The sequence below is a fragment of the Drosophila subpulchrella genome, unplaced genomic scaffold, assembly GCF_014743375.2.
Source record: "Drosophila subpulchrella strain 33 F10 #4 breed RU33 unplaced genomic scaffold, RU_Dsub_v1.1 Primary Assembly Seq354, whole genome shotgun sequence".
In the NCBI taxonomy this organism is placed as follows: domain Eukaryota; kingdom Metazoa; phylum Arthropoda; class Insecta; order Diptera; family Drosophilidae; genus Drosophila; species Drosophila subpulchrella.
Window position 1 is genome coordinate 4,631,619 of NW_023665577.1, and position 16,223 is coordinate 4,647,841.

General features: G+C 41.3%; 1 protein-coding gene across 3 annotated transcripts in view; it reads left to right on the forward strand.

Annotated features, from left to right (window-relative positions):
• Positions 1-13,559, forward strand: part of LOC119560647 (nicotinamidase) — a 32,371-nt gene extending 18,812 nt beyond the window's left edge. Inside the window, exons 1-7 of one of the 3 annotated variants that reach the window (XM_037874202.1) lie at positions 342-431; positions 573-740; positions 1,734-1,920; positions 10,927-11,031; positions 11,670-11,804; positions 11,887-12,327; positions 12,980-13,559. In XM_037874202.1, coding sequence (XP_037730130.1) covers positions 655-740; positions 1,734-1,920; positions 10,927-11,031; positions 11,670-11,804; positions 11,887-12,327; positions 12,980-13,099 — 1,074 coding nt within the window. In that variant the 5' untranslated portion in view covers positions 342-431; positions 573-654 and the 3' untranslated portion in view covers positions 13,100-13,559. Of the gene's footprint in view, positions 1-341; positions 432-572; positions 741-1,733; positions 1,921-10,926; positions 11,032-11,669; positions 11,805-11,886; positions 12,328-12,979 lie in introns of those variants that run through there. The other 2 variants (XM_037874201.1, XM_037874203.1) reach the window with 2 other exon arrangements.
• The last annotated feature ends 2,664 nt before the right edge of the window (positions 13,560-16,223 follow it).

The window sequence follows — 16,223 nt, forward strand, 5'->3', positions numbered from 1 at the left end:
TCTTGATTAGGAAAAACGCCAGGTAATCGTCTGCGGGCGCCGCCACAAAAGCTTGGCTGTGTGGAAAGGGGAAAAAGTGGAGAAGGGGAACTGTGGAAATGGAAAATGGTGGGAGTGCCCTGCCCGTACACGGTGAAAATCAAATAAATAAAATAAACCACAAGATGACGTCGTCGCCATGACAATGCCCTGGCTTGGCTGGTTTGTCCAAAAGATTGGGAAAATCGTGGTTCGGGGGCGGCGGGATCGGTTGTTTATTCGATAAATCTATGTGAAGGCAAGCGGCGCTTGGCCATCGAGCCATTGGAAACGAGCTGAAAGAAGCGCGAAGCTTTCCCAGCCGTTTTTCAGTAACTGGCAAGCGTTCGAGCTGAGCGGGCTAAGCCGGGCCCAGAGCAACAACAACTAACGAGTCAACAACAGTACAGCCAGTGAGTGGGTGGACTGGGTGGAGTGGGCGATGGGCGGTGGGGGCTTTCCACCCGCAGGAAAATAGCTTTTCCACCCAGTGTTTACGTGTGTGCCCCTGTGTGTGCGGTTGTTATTATTGATGGCTTCACTTTAACTTGCAGCTGGCTGCGGGAGCTTCATTAAGTGAGAGTTCGCTGCTGGATTTGTTGGCTTTGTTTGGACGTTGGCAACATCGTCGCCGTTATGGATTCACCTACACCGCCAATTGTCATCGAAGATTCAAACGGTTCAGCAATGGACGCCTGTTTCACGGCATTCGACAAAGACGGGTGAGTTTTTATTAAATAATTAATAAAAAAAATATTTCTAAATCCGAGTTACTTCCCATTCAATTGAATTACATTCACCATCAAATCAACTATTTATAAATTAATCCTGTAATTATATAATCTCAAATTGAAATTCAGGCCATTTGTTTTTTCGTCATTTGTTTTAAATTATATAATTACCTTTATAATAAATATATGGTGTGCTGCAAACTGCCACCACAGGCCGCAAAGTAGATTATTTGGCAAAACAAATAAACAAATAACAAAACTCCGCTGAAAAACATATTCAAAGCATATTCAGGGACGGTCAATATAAATAAACAAGTATTTAAATGTTTCTGTTCCTGTTGGTTAAATGGGAAAATAATTTATTTTATAACAGCAACAGTCCAACGTAAAATGGCGTGCATTAATTCTAATTGACACTTTGAGCCGTTTTATATGTGGCATTTTTAATGTGAATCAATAAATGCAAATAGCCAGAAACAAAATGTGTCGGCTGGAAAACCACAATGCCAAAGACAGTGATTTCTATTTTGACTTCTAAAAATATCAATTGGCAAATCAAAGCGAGTTTATGAATGTGATACAATAAATATTCGTTGATTCAACTGAAACAGAATGTTCAAAAATTTAAGTGGAATTAGGTCAAAATGATGACATAAAAACTGAAATTAATTATTTAGTTTAAATTAAAAACGAAAGGATTTTTTTGATGTAGACCAATCAATGTTAATTTTAAAATGCGATTTACTTTATGTTAAGAAATGATTACCTAGTTGCTTTTCTACATTTTGAAAGGTCTTAAATTTTATTTTATGCACTTTAACAAAGTACTGCCCGCATATACCTACTTTAAAAAATGTGTCTACCTAAACTTATTATACTAAGCTCATTTAAAAATCCTTAAGCTTTCTGGACTTCTGAACCATTTATTTCTTGAGTACCCTTTTCTAACATATTTTTTTGAACCCATTCCCAATATTCCCCCAGCGATGACCGCCTGAACCTGGCCGAGTTTTCCATAATCTGTCGAGCTCTGTTCCGAAACGACAAGGGTCATATCTACGATGTGCCTGCCGAACGCCTTGAGCAGATATTCGCCGTCTTCGATACGAACGGCGATGGCTTTATAGACAGGGAGGAGTTCAAATTTTGCTGGAACCAGTGGATAAAAACGGTGAGCCGGAAGTCCCCATCATGGCTTGTTGCTTTTTGCACTATTTATGATTTTCTTGTTTTGTGGTTAACGTTTTGCGTTATTCAGTGTTTCATATCCGGGGACTCGTAAAATCGTAAAAAATGTGTTTATAAAATATTTGTCAACATGAAACTCCCCTTCCAAGCACACACACACGCATACACTGGTAGCTAAAATTTGCAATCAAAGTGGCCGAGTACTCGGATTGTGTGTGTAATTCAATCCTGATCAGTCCCAGTTCCCGGGGTTCCGGGGGTTTCTGGGCGGGATTCGGGGGGCTTGGGCAGTGGTAAAATGTCGCTTACAGCGAATGTCACACGTCATGGGTCTCCCAGGGATGCTTTCATCATCATTTCCATTCCGCATTTCGTATTTCGCGTGCCATCTCCATTCCCATTCGCATTTCCACTTCCATCATCATCATCATCATCCTTCCTGGTGTGCTGGCCTGTCACGAAGAAGAAGCAGCAGGCGGCGGCATATGCAAATGTGATAATCCGATGCCAGGACTGCCTCACACAGATACACACCCATACACCCTTACCCTTACCCATACCCATACCCATACCCTGTCACAGTGGCCAGACTCCGCACGTAAAGTGATAAAAACGCGTGACAAATAAAATGCCACAGAAAAAAAAATGGGAAGTGGGGCTGGAAAACATGCCCCAAGTTGCATTCAAGTTTCCACTTTCCACCCAGCATATTAAAATAGAAATGGGCGAAAAAAATTTCAAATAATTTTATTGTTGTAGTCTATGACTTTTGCACATCTCCATCCCGCATCACAACTTTGTTTGCCACAGTCGCTGCCATAAAATTGCGTACGTGATGGTACCAATTTGCAAAGACTTCTTTATTTATTGCAGCCTGCTTTAAGCTACTTGAAGCGAAGCTCGGCAAGTTTTGAATTTTATTTGGCATTTGCTTCTCTCGGGTGGAAATCAAAGTTCGACGAGGAATTTCCCCCGAAAAGTTTGCCTTGTTGATAAAAACAATCTGAATAAAATACTCGGTGAACGTAAATGAAAGAAAAGAGTTTTTAGGTGGTTTGGACAAGAGTCTTTATTAGATTTTCCGTTTAATGGAGTTTCCTGTTTGATTTAAATATTTTCAAAGAGTTTTCTTGGATTCTAATTGGAAATATTTTTCTTTTGCAATAAAAGACTTCTGTTTCGCCCAAAAGAGATATTTTAAATACCCTTCAAATTTAGGCGATTAAAAATAGTTTTGTATCATGTTCGTTGGTTTATTTTCTCAAATAAAAGTTCGATAAGTAACTTATTTAAATTCTTTTTTGAAAGAAAGCGGGTGGTAAAGCCAGCAGCCGTTTAAAACTACTTTAATACTTAGATTTTCCGCTATTTAAAAAGTTTTGGCATCCTTTTTGCGGATGGTCTTACCGGCAGGCAAACTTTTAATGATGAATTTTCGCCTGATAAACAAGACAACATTAAGCAGCTTTTAGTTTTTAATTTTCCTATATTATTAGCAAGGCTAGAGCATGTTGAACCAAAGACATTATCTAATTGTGCGAGAAAACACAAAGGTATTTTTTAGATCGTTACCTTCACATTCCCTAGTATGTAAAGTATACTTTGTTGAGCTTTATGCCCTGGGCTTATTTATTTTTTCCCACCTACCGAAGGGAGGCATCAACTTTGATGACCTGCTCTTTGCAATTTACCAATCCACCCCAATCCCCATTACGTATACGCAGCGTTGGCAGCTTATGTGTTGCCTGTTGAGTCCTGCCTCCATTGTCACGCGAAAAATTGTTTGTGGTGGGGGGGAACGGAATAATCATTTTATTTTTGATATGCCATTTAGCCCCGCCCACAGGCACCGCCTCTTCCGCGTGCACACACCAAATTGTGTAATATTGTATAACAAATTTATTAACGTATAAAAAGCAGAGCGAATGAAATCTTCCGGCAGCTGATATTGTAATAACGGCAACACTTAAAAAAATGACAGCCCCTAACGAAACCCTACTTAGGCATTCGCAGTTTTTGCGCGGGAAATGAAATAAATTCGAGGAAAAATGCCGCCCCATAAAATTGACTTTTGTTTGTATTTCCGCATGAATTGCATAAATGGTAATTTTGCAGTTTAATGTTCGTGTGAAGGGGCGGGGAAAATCAGATGGAAGGGAAACGCTGCGCCAAAAAAAAAGGAAAAACAACAAACAAGCCGAAAAATTTGCATAATAAACAAATCAACTGACGGACGACTAAAAATGGGGGAGGGGGATGAGTTTAGCTTAGAGTTATGAGGATGAAACTTTGGCACACACAGACACAAATTAAATAAACGCATAAATAGAACATTAACGCCATAAATCATTTGCATCGGTCGCTAAATATTTTGCGGCTCCTGCGGCTGTCTGTTTATAAATATATTTGTGTGGATTTCGGTTCGGTTCGGTTCGGTTTGGGATTGCACATCGAAATCGATTGAAGTTGCGGGAACGAGAGCGGAAACGGAAGTGGAAATGAAAGCAAATTTATGGAAATAATATGACCGATGGCCCATCGAATGATTGCGCGTGTCCAGAATTCATTTGAATGTAAAAGGTATTCCGTCCATTATTTACCCCAATTTTGATTTACACACATAATTCAATATGACGCGCTTACGTTTTGATGCTTTTATTGTGTTTGCATTTGCCAGAAAGTGCGTAATTTATGTGCTTAAATGTGCAGAAAATGCTTTTTCAACCGACTGCAGAGAAAGGTGGTTAAGTTTTAGGCTTCCAGTTCCAAGAGAAAGTTGCCCCAAGCGTGAAATGCTGCGGCTTTCACGTTTTTGACGAGGGACCAAACCTGAGTTGGGGTTTCTCTGGTTGGGTTCCTTTGCTTCTCTGCCCTGCTTAAAATACTAATTGACAAAGGTGAAAGGACACACGCAGGACACACAGCTTGCTCCTGATAAACTCGCTGGGCTGGCACTTTATTTAATGCGAATCTATTCCTTTTGTTCCCAGCTTCCCTTTGACATTTTCGGCCCTCTCAATTGACTGCGAGAGGCATTCTATTCATGTACAAGTACATACCATTTTTTCATTTCGGGCTCCTTTGTTCGTAAATATTTCATTTCTTTAAACTGCTTTTATTTCTCGTATAATAAATTTATGGCCACCTCACCTGCTCGTTTGCCTTTGCCTTTGCTCCTGTGTGGAAACACACACCCACACACGCGGAGGCGGTGGGCTGGGGGCGTGGCAGCCATATATCATACAAGGCATCATCATATAGTTCATTGAACCCCCTGGCCATAAAGCAACTCAAAAATCTTCAACAGCTTTAAGTGTCTTACAATGTCTACCGTTAATCTTGGCCCCCACTTACAAACACACAGATACAGCACACACACACACACAGAGGCATGCAGACACTAACACAGTGTCGTTTATAATGTCTTCATTTATGGCACAAAATGTGGCACATTTTTTTGTGCTCAGTTACGCACCAACACCGAAAAAGACACGGCGAATAGTCCTCCATCTCGGCGGGCAGGAATTACAGTGAGTGCCAAAAGTCGCCTCACAACTTCTCTGCTCATCGAGCGGAAAATAATATCGTGCTATAAATTTCGCTCAGTTTTTCCCCATCTCCACAGCCCGATTTTTCCAAGCTTAATTTTTGCTGGTCGCTGGCTGCTGGCTGCTGGATTTTCCCCTGGCGGCCGCCTCACCGACTGATGAAAGTTTAACGACCAAAGTTGACACGCTGCGGCGATTATTTAGAAAGTTAATGACTTATAACATACCCCGAAAAAAGTCACCGGAAATGAACAGTGGTGGTGGAGGAAATCAGAAAAAGGGGGGCGGGCGCAAGATGACCGGAGGAGCAAGATTCATTGATTTACTGACCAGTCTGAGAGTTGGTTTTAGTTGATTGGACTTTATTGAAAAATGAGTCGCCATTTCTTAAGCTCTTGAACGGAATCAGCGAAAAAATACGATAAATTGCAGGTTAACTAGGGCGGCCCAATTCATCTTTGCTTGAATGTAAATTTGAAGAAAAAAAGCAAGGAGCTGCAATTCGATTTCATAACGGTTGGGTGACCAGTGCTTGCGGCAAATTCTGTCAGGTTTTTAGAAAAGAAAAAAAATAATCGCAATTAATCAACTACCTTTTCTATAGTTGAACATTATAAATTTTCAATTAATTGAATACTTTGCATGGTAAAAATATGAGTTATAAATGGGTCACATATTTAATTAAAATGATAAAGAAATATAATTACTTTTAAAAAACATTTTCAGACAGGTCTTCGGATTAAATATAGGAAATTTTATTTGTATTTGATTGAAAATTCATAATGACTTTTATATATGGTTCACACATTTAATTAAAATGATAAAGCAATATAGTTACTTTTAAGAAACAATTACAGGAAGGATTTCAGAAAAAATACTACAAATTTTGTTTGTATTTGATTGAAAATTCAAAATGATTTTTCGTAAATGGGTCACGCATCTAACTAAACGATAAAGAAATATGATTTCATTTTTAAAACACATTTTCAGACAGGTATTCGGAATAAATGTACAAAATGTTATACTTTATATTTGGTTTGAAATTCATAAAGATTTTTATAAATTTATTTATTATTGGTCAATATTTTTACTGGCTTACTGTTACTCTAGGTATACTAATTAAACGAAGTTATAAAATTAGTTTAAAATTCGTGAGATTATAAATTTATGTAGGGGAGTGCAGGGTAAGGTGACGAACGATTCGTTTCTTAATGTAACTTCCCCAAAAATCAATATTTTTCAAAAGTGTAAGAGCAGAAAGTTGCTTACATCTACTGAGCATACTTCTGGATTTGCAACCTACCATGGAGCTTAACTAGTTTTGTTGCCTGCAAAACTTTTTCGAGTTAATATTTTTAACTAACTTTGATTTAACTGACGGCATATCTAAAACAATATCTCAAAGGGCGCAACAAAAATGCCAAGTAGCAAACACTGTTGATAAAGATCTCATTTATACGTGCTTGTATTTACCTTATTTTATTACCTTAGAATAAATATTACTGTAAATACATTGTCGACACGATAAGAGGAGACGACTACATATATTTGGAATTTTTGTCGTGACGTCATATGTGAGATTCGACGAGTTCGTCACATTAACCTACTCGTCACATTACCCTACACTTCCCTACTTATTAGTTGCTCAACATTTTCCTGGTTATTTAGTGTTCTGGAATAACCCTTGTATGACCACAAATAAATCTAGGAAAGGGGTTTCTCCCACCCAAGCTGCCGACTATATAGCAAACTTTTGCCTTAATCGAAATCGGCTCAGCCAAAACAATTTCCCCACTATCCATAAGTTGTGTCGGAATGCGAGCCACCTTTATCTGGATAACCCCGCCAGTTCTGGGCGCTTATTTATAGTTAGTTTTCAGTTTTCAGTTTTCAGTTCTCAGTTCTTTCGGCGGCTGCAATTCCCACCTACCGGATCCTTAGCCCGGCTGTCTGGCAGCCGCATAAATTGTATAATGTAATTTTCCAGCAACTGTCAGCCCCAGCCCCACTCAGCCCACAAATCCACAGAACTGTCAGGACGATGAGGACTGTCTGCCTATGCCAAATATATCTGTGCATATATCTCTGTATCCCTGGCTATATAGATAGATATATATATATATTTGGGGGTTCTCCGGCGACTGGCAGCCACCAACTTATGCAACAATTTCGGAGCGGAAATTGCTTTAGCACCTGCCTCCGTCGCTCCACCCTCCAAAAAGGTGTACATTTCGGGGATATGTGTGATGGCAAGTATATATCCACATGTGGGTGTGTCTGGTCTGGTCTGGCTTCGAGTTCGGCACGTTCGCCTTTTTGGCACATACTTCAATGGCAAGTTGAATTCCATTCGATTCGATTCGATTCGTGGCTCGTCTCATCTCGTCGTCACTCGTTTAGCTTGGCAACTTTTCTGGCCCAAAAAGCAAAGGAGACACACGAACACTTTGACAGTTTGTCTGCCTGGCTGAGCTGAAGTTGGCCCGGGGAGCCCGATTTGGGATTGGTAGCCCCAAAAAACGTCGTCGCTCTGGGTTTTACGGATTTTTGAAATTTATTTCCCACTGAAATTGAGTCGAACCGAAGGACGAAAGTTTCTTGTGTGTGGATCTGGCAAAGTTATTCCCATAACTTGTTCCTTTTGTTACGGGTTGAAGTGTAATTTGAATTTAAGATTTTTGCTGTGGTTACCGAAAGGTGCCAAGAACTCCAGAGCCCCCAGCCGAAACACCAACCTGTGGTTATCCCCACCCAACCACCCAGCATCTTGCCTTCAATAATTAATTTAACTGTAGCACATTTGGGGATGGATGGTGTACGGGAGGTAGCTTCATCAGAGATTCATAGTTTCAACTTTAAATTAAGATGCTGATTTCCGGGGGGCTGTGTGCCATAACAAAGGCCCAGAGGTCAGTTGTTTATATTGGCCAGAAGTTTGGGGATGGGGCGCGTGTTAATTTGCCAAGTTTTGCAGCAGCAGGACGGCGACTACGATGATGATGGCCATGATGATGGGCAGTAGCTGGATCTTGGGCAGCATCTGTGCCAGATGGCCCGTAATTGGAAGCCTGGTCCTGATTTCTTGAGGTGAGCGAGGAGCAACTTGATGTGCAAATTGCGGCAGACAACCGGGCTTCGAAGCCTTTTGTGGCTTTAGCAGTGTTTGCCCCCAGTTATTAACTCGGCTCAGCTCCCTGGCTTGTCTAATGTGTCTGTCTTAATTGCTTGGAGTTGGGTTCAAGCCGGAGGCGGGGGTTAGTTTTGATTTGTTGTTGAATTAACAAAGGCGACCCGGGCTCTATGGCAACTGAGTTTGATGCGAGATATCGCGCACAACGCGTCGTATGAGCAACTTGCTCGGCAGGAGTTATTGTCGTATTAGCAGCAGAGATCCCTATACCGGGCATTTAATCTTCCCCAGGCATTCCCTGAACCCAAATTACCCAACACTTCCTTTCACTTAGACACTCGGTACTCGGTTTCCACCCGACACACACGAACTTGGCTAAATTGATACATTAACTACCTTGATCCGGCTATTATCTGGCAGCAGCTCCGCTTTCCCTGCTGCAAACTATTCTCAAAATGTTGAGAATGTTCGCCATGTAAATGTAAATCACTTCCTCTCGACTCGGGCTGCTTTCTCCTTTCTCCAGCTCACCGCTGTTGGCATCCAAAGTGGTTGCATCCCAGTGGCAACTGCGACTGCCAACATGGTGATAAATCATCAACTGCTTAAGCGCTGTCTCCCCGCTGCCCAGGACACCAGGACTCCAGCCTCTGGGATCCTTGGCTCACCTGCTTGTGGATCCTTGCAGCTGCAGCTCACGTTCTAGCGCTTTAAGGCATTTAGCTGGATGACATATTTTAAATGCCCTGCCAGCCCAAACAACACAAATCAAAAGGAGCAGGAGCACAAGGAGCACGAGGAGCAGGAGCTGCAACTGCGTCTGTGTTTGCCCATAGATCATAATCATTCATAATCAGCGTGCACATAAATAACAAATTAAAAGCGCTTCACTAATTTTAAATATGCTCGAACATAATCAGCTTACTGTGAGCCACAAGGATGCGACAGAGGCGCCAGGAGCTGCAGGATTCGGATGGGTGGGGGGATGGGGGGGTCGGGACGGGGCTGTTGATGATGCTTTCGCCACTGTTGATGATGCCGCCGCTCCTGCTGCCAGTCAAGATAGCAATGACAACCTAACGAGCTGCTCCCCTCGCCTTCCCTGTGTGTGTGTGCGTCTGTGTTCGCCAGTGCCTGCGCGTGTGTTGGTGCGGTACATTTAGATGCTCTTCAAAAAAGGATACGGTGCATGTCGAAACAAGTTTGGTCATGGGATATCAAATCATTAAACTTTAAGGGGATCGCAATCATATTTTAAAATCAAGAAATATTTAAAACTCATGTCTTCATTACTTCAAATTTAATATTTTATAAATTTTTTATGTTTTAGAATAAATTATGATAGTAAGTATTATAGCACCTTCATAATTTATCGTTGATAATCAGACATAATTTCCTGTTAAAAGAAACCTTAAAAAATGGTTTGGCAATTCAAGAAATTAAGGTGAACAGATTAGCTCAGAGTCCAACACAACTACAAATTAAATATCACCTTATTTTTAATGCAACCTTTAAAAAAATATAAAACTCTATAATACGTACCATTGTAAAATGTTAAATAGAAAACAAGAAACTAAAATATTGAACAGAAAAACAAATTATAATTTGTATTTATAAAATTTTCAATGCCTGTTTCCGAAGTTTAAACTCAAGCTGGGCACCTCAAAAAATAAATATATATACAATAAAGAAATATTACCATTTTATAAAAGCATTAAATGGTAAATTTGATCAAATATTTTTTTTTAAGTAGCAAGATCATCCACAATTCGTTTTATCTGCAATACATTTTTCAAGATTTCTATTTTTTCTTATTCCTCCATTTTTTGACTGGCTTTTACTTCATTTAAAACGCATTTATAACGCTGGGCGGCGAAAAAAGAAACTCATCAGCCGGCGGAGAGCACACACACACGCGCACTCACACTCACACTCACACTCACACTCAGACAGGCACACTCCGATACACACGCTAATGCAGAGCTCATATATGTATACAAATTTTCTTTTTAGCTTTTCATGTTTGTGCTCTGGGTACTTTGGTCCGCCCAGAAAATGCCCCGCCCCCCTCCGCCCCACCTCAGCTCACCTTTCACCCCGTACCGCCTTTGTGGCGCCTGCTTCACTTACTTTGCCCATACAATTTTTCTTACAATTTTCTTTCATTTTTCTGTTGTCCCTGCTCCTGTTTTCCTTTCCTCACGTTTTTTTTTTCGTTTTTCATTTTTTTTATTTCGTGGCTGCTCATGTTTCCCGCTGTAACATTTTCGTGATACTCACCATCTCGTCCTTTTTTCTTCCTCTCTGGCAGATTGTGCGACCGGTGAACGCGTTCCTCATTGTTGATGTACAAAATGATTTTATAAGTGGTTCCTTGGATATAAGTAATTGCAGTGCACAGCAGCAAGGACACGAGGTGAGCTCCGGAGTCACAAAGGGGGCGGGGGGTGGTTTTCGGGGGTGGAGAAGTGGGGATGTGGGTTTTTGGGCGGTTAGCTTGGCAGCAACCTGGCCAGCAGCTTAGCCCCCGACAGGTGCGGTAAGCGGCGACGACGGAAGGACATAAAAAAGTAAAGCGTAACGAGAAATGAAAATGAAGGGCCCGGCCCCGGGTTCGAGCCAAAGTCATTGCCGCTCCAGATGATGGGGATAAGCCGGTTCGGTTCGGTTCGGTTATGCAGGGAGTGGGTGGGGAGTTCTGCATGTCAGATACTTGGGGGGATAAGCAGAGAGAGGGCGAGAGAGAGGAAGATAGAGCGAGTGCAGAGGCGGAAGCGGATATGCTTTACTTAAGTCGCTTCCGCACTGCGACACACGCCGGAAGTCGTCGGCATCTCCCGTTCTCACTCGCTCTTGCTCTCACTACGCCCCCCGTGCCTGCCACGCCCACTCCATTTCCATTTCCATCTGGCAACTGACATGGCTCTGTGGCTGGTACATGAAAATTTGTCAAAATTAATAACACGCACTTCCGCCTCGTCGCTTTATGGACTCCTCTCGAGTTGACTTTGGGTGGAGCTCCTCCTTATCCTAGTCCCCCCTACTTCCCCGCAGATACTGGAGCCCATCAACAAGCTGCTGGATACGGTGGACTTTGATGCCGTCTTCTACTCATTGGACTGGCATCCCAGCGATCACGTTTCATTTATTGATAATGTCAAAATGCGCCCCATGGACGAGTCCTCCTCGGTAAGAAGACGTCGATGGTAATTGAACGGAAGTGCCGGGCACTTAACAGACTTCTCCTTCGTGTACCGCCCCCCCCTTTCAGCTGGATTCAGACTCCGCCCAGGTGTTCGATACTGTCATCTTTGCCGGGCCGCCGCCGATGAAACAGCGCCTGTGGCCCCGCCACTGCGTCCAGGATTCGTGGGGAGCCGAGCTGCACAAGGACCTCAAGGTGGTGGACCACGGCATCAAGGTGTACAAGGGCACCAATCCGGAGGTGGACTCGTACTCGGTGTTCTGGGACAACAAGAAGCTATCGGACACCACGCTGAATGCCCAGCTGAAGATGAAGGGCGCCACGGACATCTATGTGTGCGGACTGGCCTACGATGTGTGCGTGGGAGCCACCGCCGTGGATGCGCTTTCGGCAGGATACAGGACCATCCTCATCGACGACTGCTGCCGGGGCACCGATGTCCACGACATCGAGCACACCAAGGAGAAGGTCAACACCAGCGACGGCGTTATCGTCCACACCAACGAGGTGAGGCTTTACACTGAGGCTATACACTGATTAAAAATTCAAAACTCAGAAATATCTATGCCAAATAAAAAACAATTAAGAATTGTATACCTACTTTTCCCAGGTTTTTACAAATTACATCATATTTATCTTGTTCCTTAAACTATCTGATAAGAACTTCTTGAAATATTCTCTAGAGTTTTTAAATCACTTTAATGTGCATTTTGAGGTGTCAAAAAGTATGCAACAATATATTTTAAGCTAACTGCATACTTTTAGACACTTAAAAAGTGACTTTAAGACCCTAGTTACTTTTGTGGCACTTTCATCAAAAGACTTGGTCCAAACACATTTAAGATTGAAAAGAGAAATGTTGTGTGATGACTAGACATTGGATTATATGTACATAATTTTTTTAAACATACAATTTGATCCATGATTGGCTACAATTTGTAAATTACAACTTTGTTCCATAAAATCATATTTTATGTTGACCTTTATTTACTTATGGTTTAATACCAAAAACAGTAAATGGTTAAGGATGTTGGAAAAAGGGATGTTTAAGAAATGATTTCACATATGATCCCAAGTCTAATTATGGCCTTTGGCCTTTCATAAAAAACTATCCAAATCCATTTAAAATTTATTATTTTATTTTGTATTATTATCTTAGGTCAAGGCAATGGCTGAGGGTCGAGATCGTCGCCCCGAACTGGGCTACAAACTGGCCATGGAGCTGAAGAGTCCCGATTCGGTCCTATCGCAACGCAACGGATTCAGACCCACATACTAAATCCCTAGAGCAACAACACGCTAGGCTTATTTTCATGGATTTAAAAAAGACAAAAGGCTTTTACGTAGTCGTCGGTTAGAGCGTTTCGATTAGATTAGATTAGAACACCTGTGAAGTGCCTCCGTAGATTGGCTAGCTTTTGCTAAAAACATTCTAGAATTGGTAAACTCTTTTTTAAGCCTGTTATCCATGTGGATTTTACATGAAATTACAGTACTACTAACAACAATCGTAAACGAAAAGTGCAAAGTTCTTGCCTGCGGAGACAACGAGGTAAATCAAATGACGTTCAAGTATTACCGAGCTCTCTCTATATACCCAAGCACCTTTAACTACAATTCCAAGAGCAAAGAAGTACTAAGGGTTCTCAATGTTGTGCGCTGCACCTGTTTGAATTTAATTGATATTATATACAAACAACAAATATATAAGTAGAGATCATTATTTATTTAAAAAAAAACAAATATAACAACTGCTTCAGTGAGAAATATTGTATGTACTTAAAATCGTTGATATGGAAATAAAAACGAATGGATTTATGAAAGACAAAACGAACTTACGAATGTATCTGATTTACCTAAAAGTAAATGTCATTTGGGTTTATTGTACTTATCAGATTTCAGAGAGTATATTCAGTCCACAGTTGTGTGGCATATCTGTCAAATCAGTGTCCCATTGAAGCCAAGTTCAGATCCCATCGAAGCCATAGATATCCGGCTTACTTGTTCCCATTTTGTCCACACTTTCTGACGGATGAATATATGCGTGTTCTCTTTAAGCGAATTGCAAGTTGAAAGGCAAAAACTTCAAAACAAACCGTATAAATGTCCTGGCCGAAAGTGTGGCACAGACTGTTAAACGTTTTTTCCTTCGTATGTGTTTTTTCTGGTTTTATTCTCGGAGTTTTCCAGCTCAGGAGGAGCATGAGGAAAACAGAAATAACAATCCATGCAGCGTTTAAAGAAACTTTTCTGTTTTATGTGTCTGTGCTTTTTCCCTCCCATTCTCTGCCCGGGGTTTTTGTTTTTGACCAAATTTTGGTGTGTGTTTTTTTTTAAACGGCAAGGAATGGGCCGGAGAAAGTTCTCGCCTGTTACTTTTTGAGCAGGCGACTAGAACCAACTTTAAATTTATTAACACCCGGCTACTAAGGCAGAGGCGGAGTGGGCGTGGCAGCATTGTGTGGCCAGTGTAAAGTGCAAACTTTTTATTTTCCACATTTCAGCATATTTTTCCATTTGCCAAATGGGCGAGCCGCTGCGAGGGTCCGAGTCTGGCCAAGTTTTATGGTAAGCACTCCCCCCAGAATTCGCCGCCCAGTGAGGTTTTTCCAGCTGGGCTAAGCACTGGCTTTCGGTCTTTTATTTGGATCGGGAACAGAGCCTCAAATCGTTTACCTTTTGTGGCGTCGTCTGCCGTAGACAATGAACTTTAGCTGCGGCTCTAGTTCCCAGATCTAGCCTGCGACTCGGGGCCATACTGAGAAAAATGTTGATATAACATTTTGTATCAAATTTATGCGAGTTTCTTTCTCTAATGGAAGACAACAATGCAGTTTGTTTCTGCTCTGGTGTGGAAAAGTACAGCATGCGTTTTCCACTTTTATCTCACAAGAAAATGTTCTTTCCTTCACTTTATTTCCTTCACTTTATTTATACCAATTTACAATGGAGTTTAAAAGCAAAAAAAATTTTTTTATTATTTTAGTAAATAAAATGATTAAAGCCTTTTAATGTGATTAAGTCCAAAGTCATCAGAATTAAAATGTATTCCTCAAAAATAAATCTTCAAACGGGTATTAGTTCCTCTTACATTATTTGTTCGTAAAATATATATAATTATTAAAGTTGGCTATGTTAGCTACTTTTTGATGTATGATGATACAAAAAAACGAAGGAAAATACATCTTAGATTTAATAGTTTGTGAAAATTCATTTTTAATGTATAGTGTAAAGGAAATATTCACTAAAATCGCAAAAAAAATTTTCTATCTCCAAAAGTTATCCCCACTTTTACTTTTTACTCACTGTTACTTAAAAAATAGTTTTTTTTTTAAATATATGCTTATAATCGTTATGAATCAAAAAAATTGGTAATGGATGTGCAAACCCCTTTTAATTTTTAAGCTAGAGAGTTTTTGAATTTTAATTTGATACAAATTATATCAGTTAGTTGTAATCTAGAGACGAAATATTAAATGATAACCTCTTTTGATTTTAATAAAATTTCGATTTTTTGTAAGTATAAGGATAGTATTACAGATAGATACATTCTTTTCGTCTCCAGGATTTCCATCCATTTTTTCTCGCTGTCCACCAAACTTTTGTTGTCATGCCCTGTTGTTCAGGGAGCTGTTGTAGCTGGCGGTGGCAATGGAAATGGAAATGGCTTTGGTGGCGGTGGTGGTGGCGGCGTCTCTTGCGGTCATGCCACTGAAATCCACACGCTGCCAGCTGTCAGCGGCACTGGAAAATGTTCCACTCACACAGTAACAGCAATAGCAGGCAGGCACACATGCACACGGATGCCAGGGAAATCGGGGATTTGGGGATTCGAGGGGGAAAAAAGGAAGAATCGCTGATGAAAATTGCTTGCAAGTGGTTTCTGTTTCTGTGTCTCTGGCTCTGACTCTGCCAGCCCTTTTGCCATGTAATGGTCTCTCGTTTTGCTTGTAAAACTTTTGGATTATTGTCAGGCACACATAGGCACATGGGCTGGCCATTTGCCAAGAGGCCGGGACTTGGACACGGCCTGGGGACTACGGACTACGGACTAAGGACTACGAAGGACTACGGAATATGGACACGGACATGAGCGCTGCGTTCGCGTTTTGCTCTTAACAGCCCGTTCTCGCACATTTTTCTCTTGCACTCTCACTCTATACATAGTGTACCCATCCATCTATCTATCTGGCGCTGCTGCTGCGTAGGCGTCGCCATTTTGTCCATGACCTGGAACTGCAAATTCAACTGTATGCCCCTGTGTGTGTGAGCCAAATGCAGATGAAGCCGGGAAACTCAGAAGCTGGGAAGTCGGAGAGAATCCCCATCTGCTGTCTGCAGGCGACTGGCTGACTTGTAGCTCGTACTTGGGCGCTAGCCTTGTGAGGGGGGCGTGAGAAGCC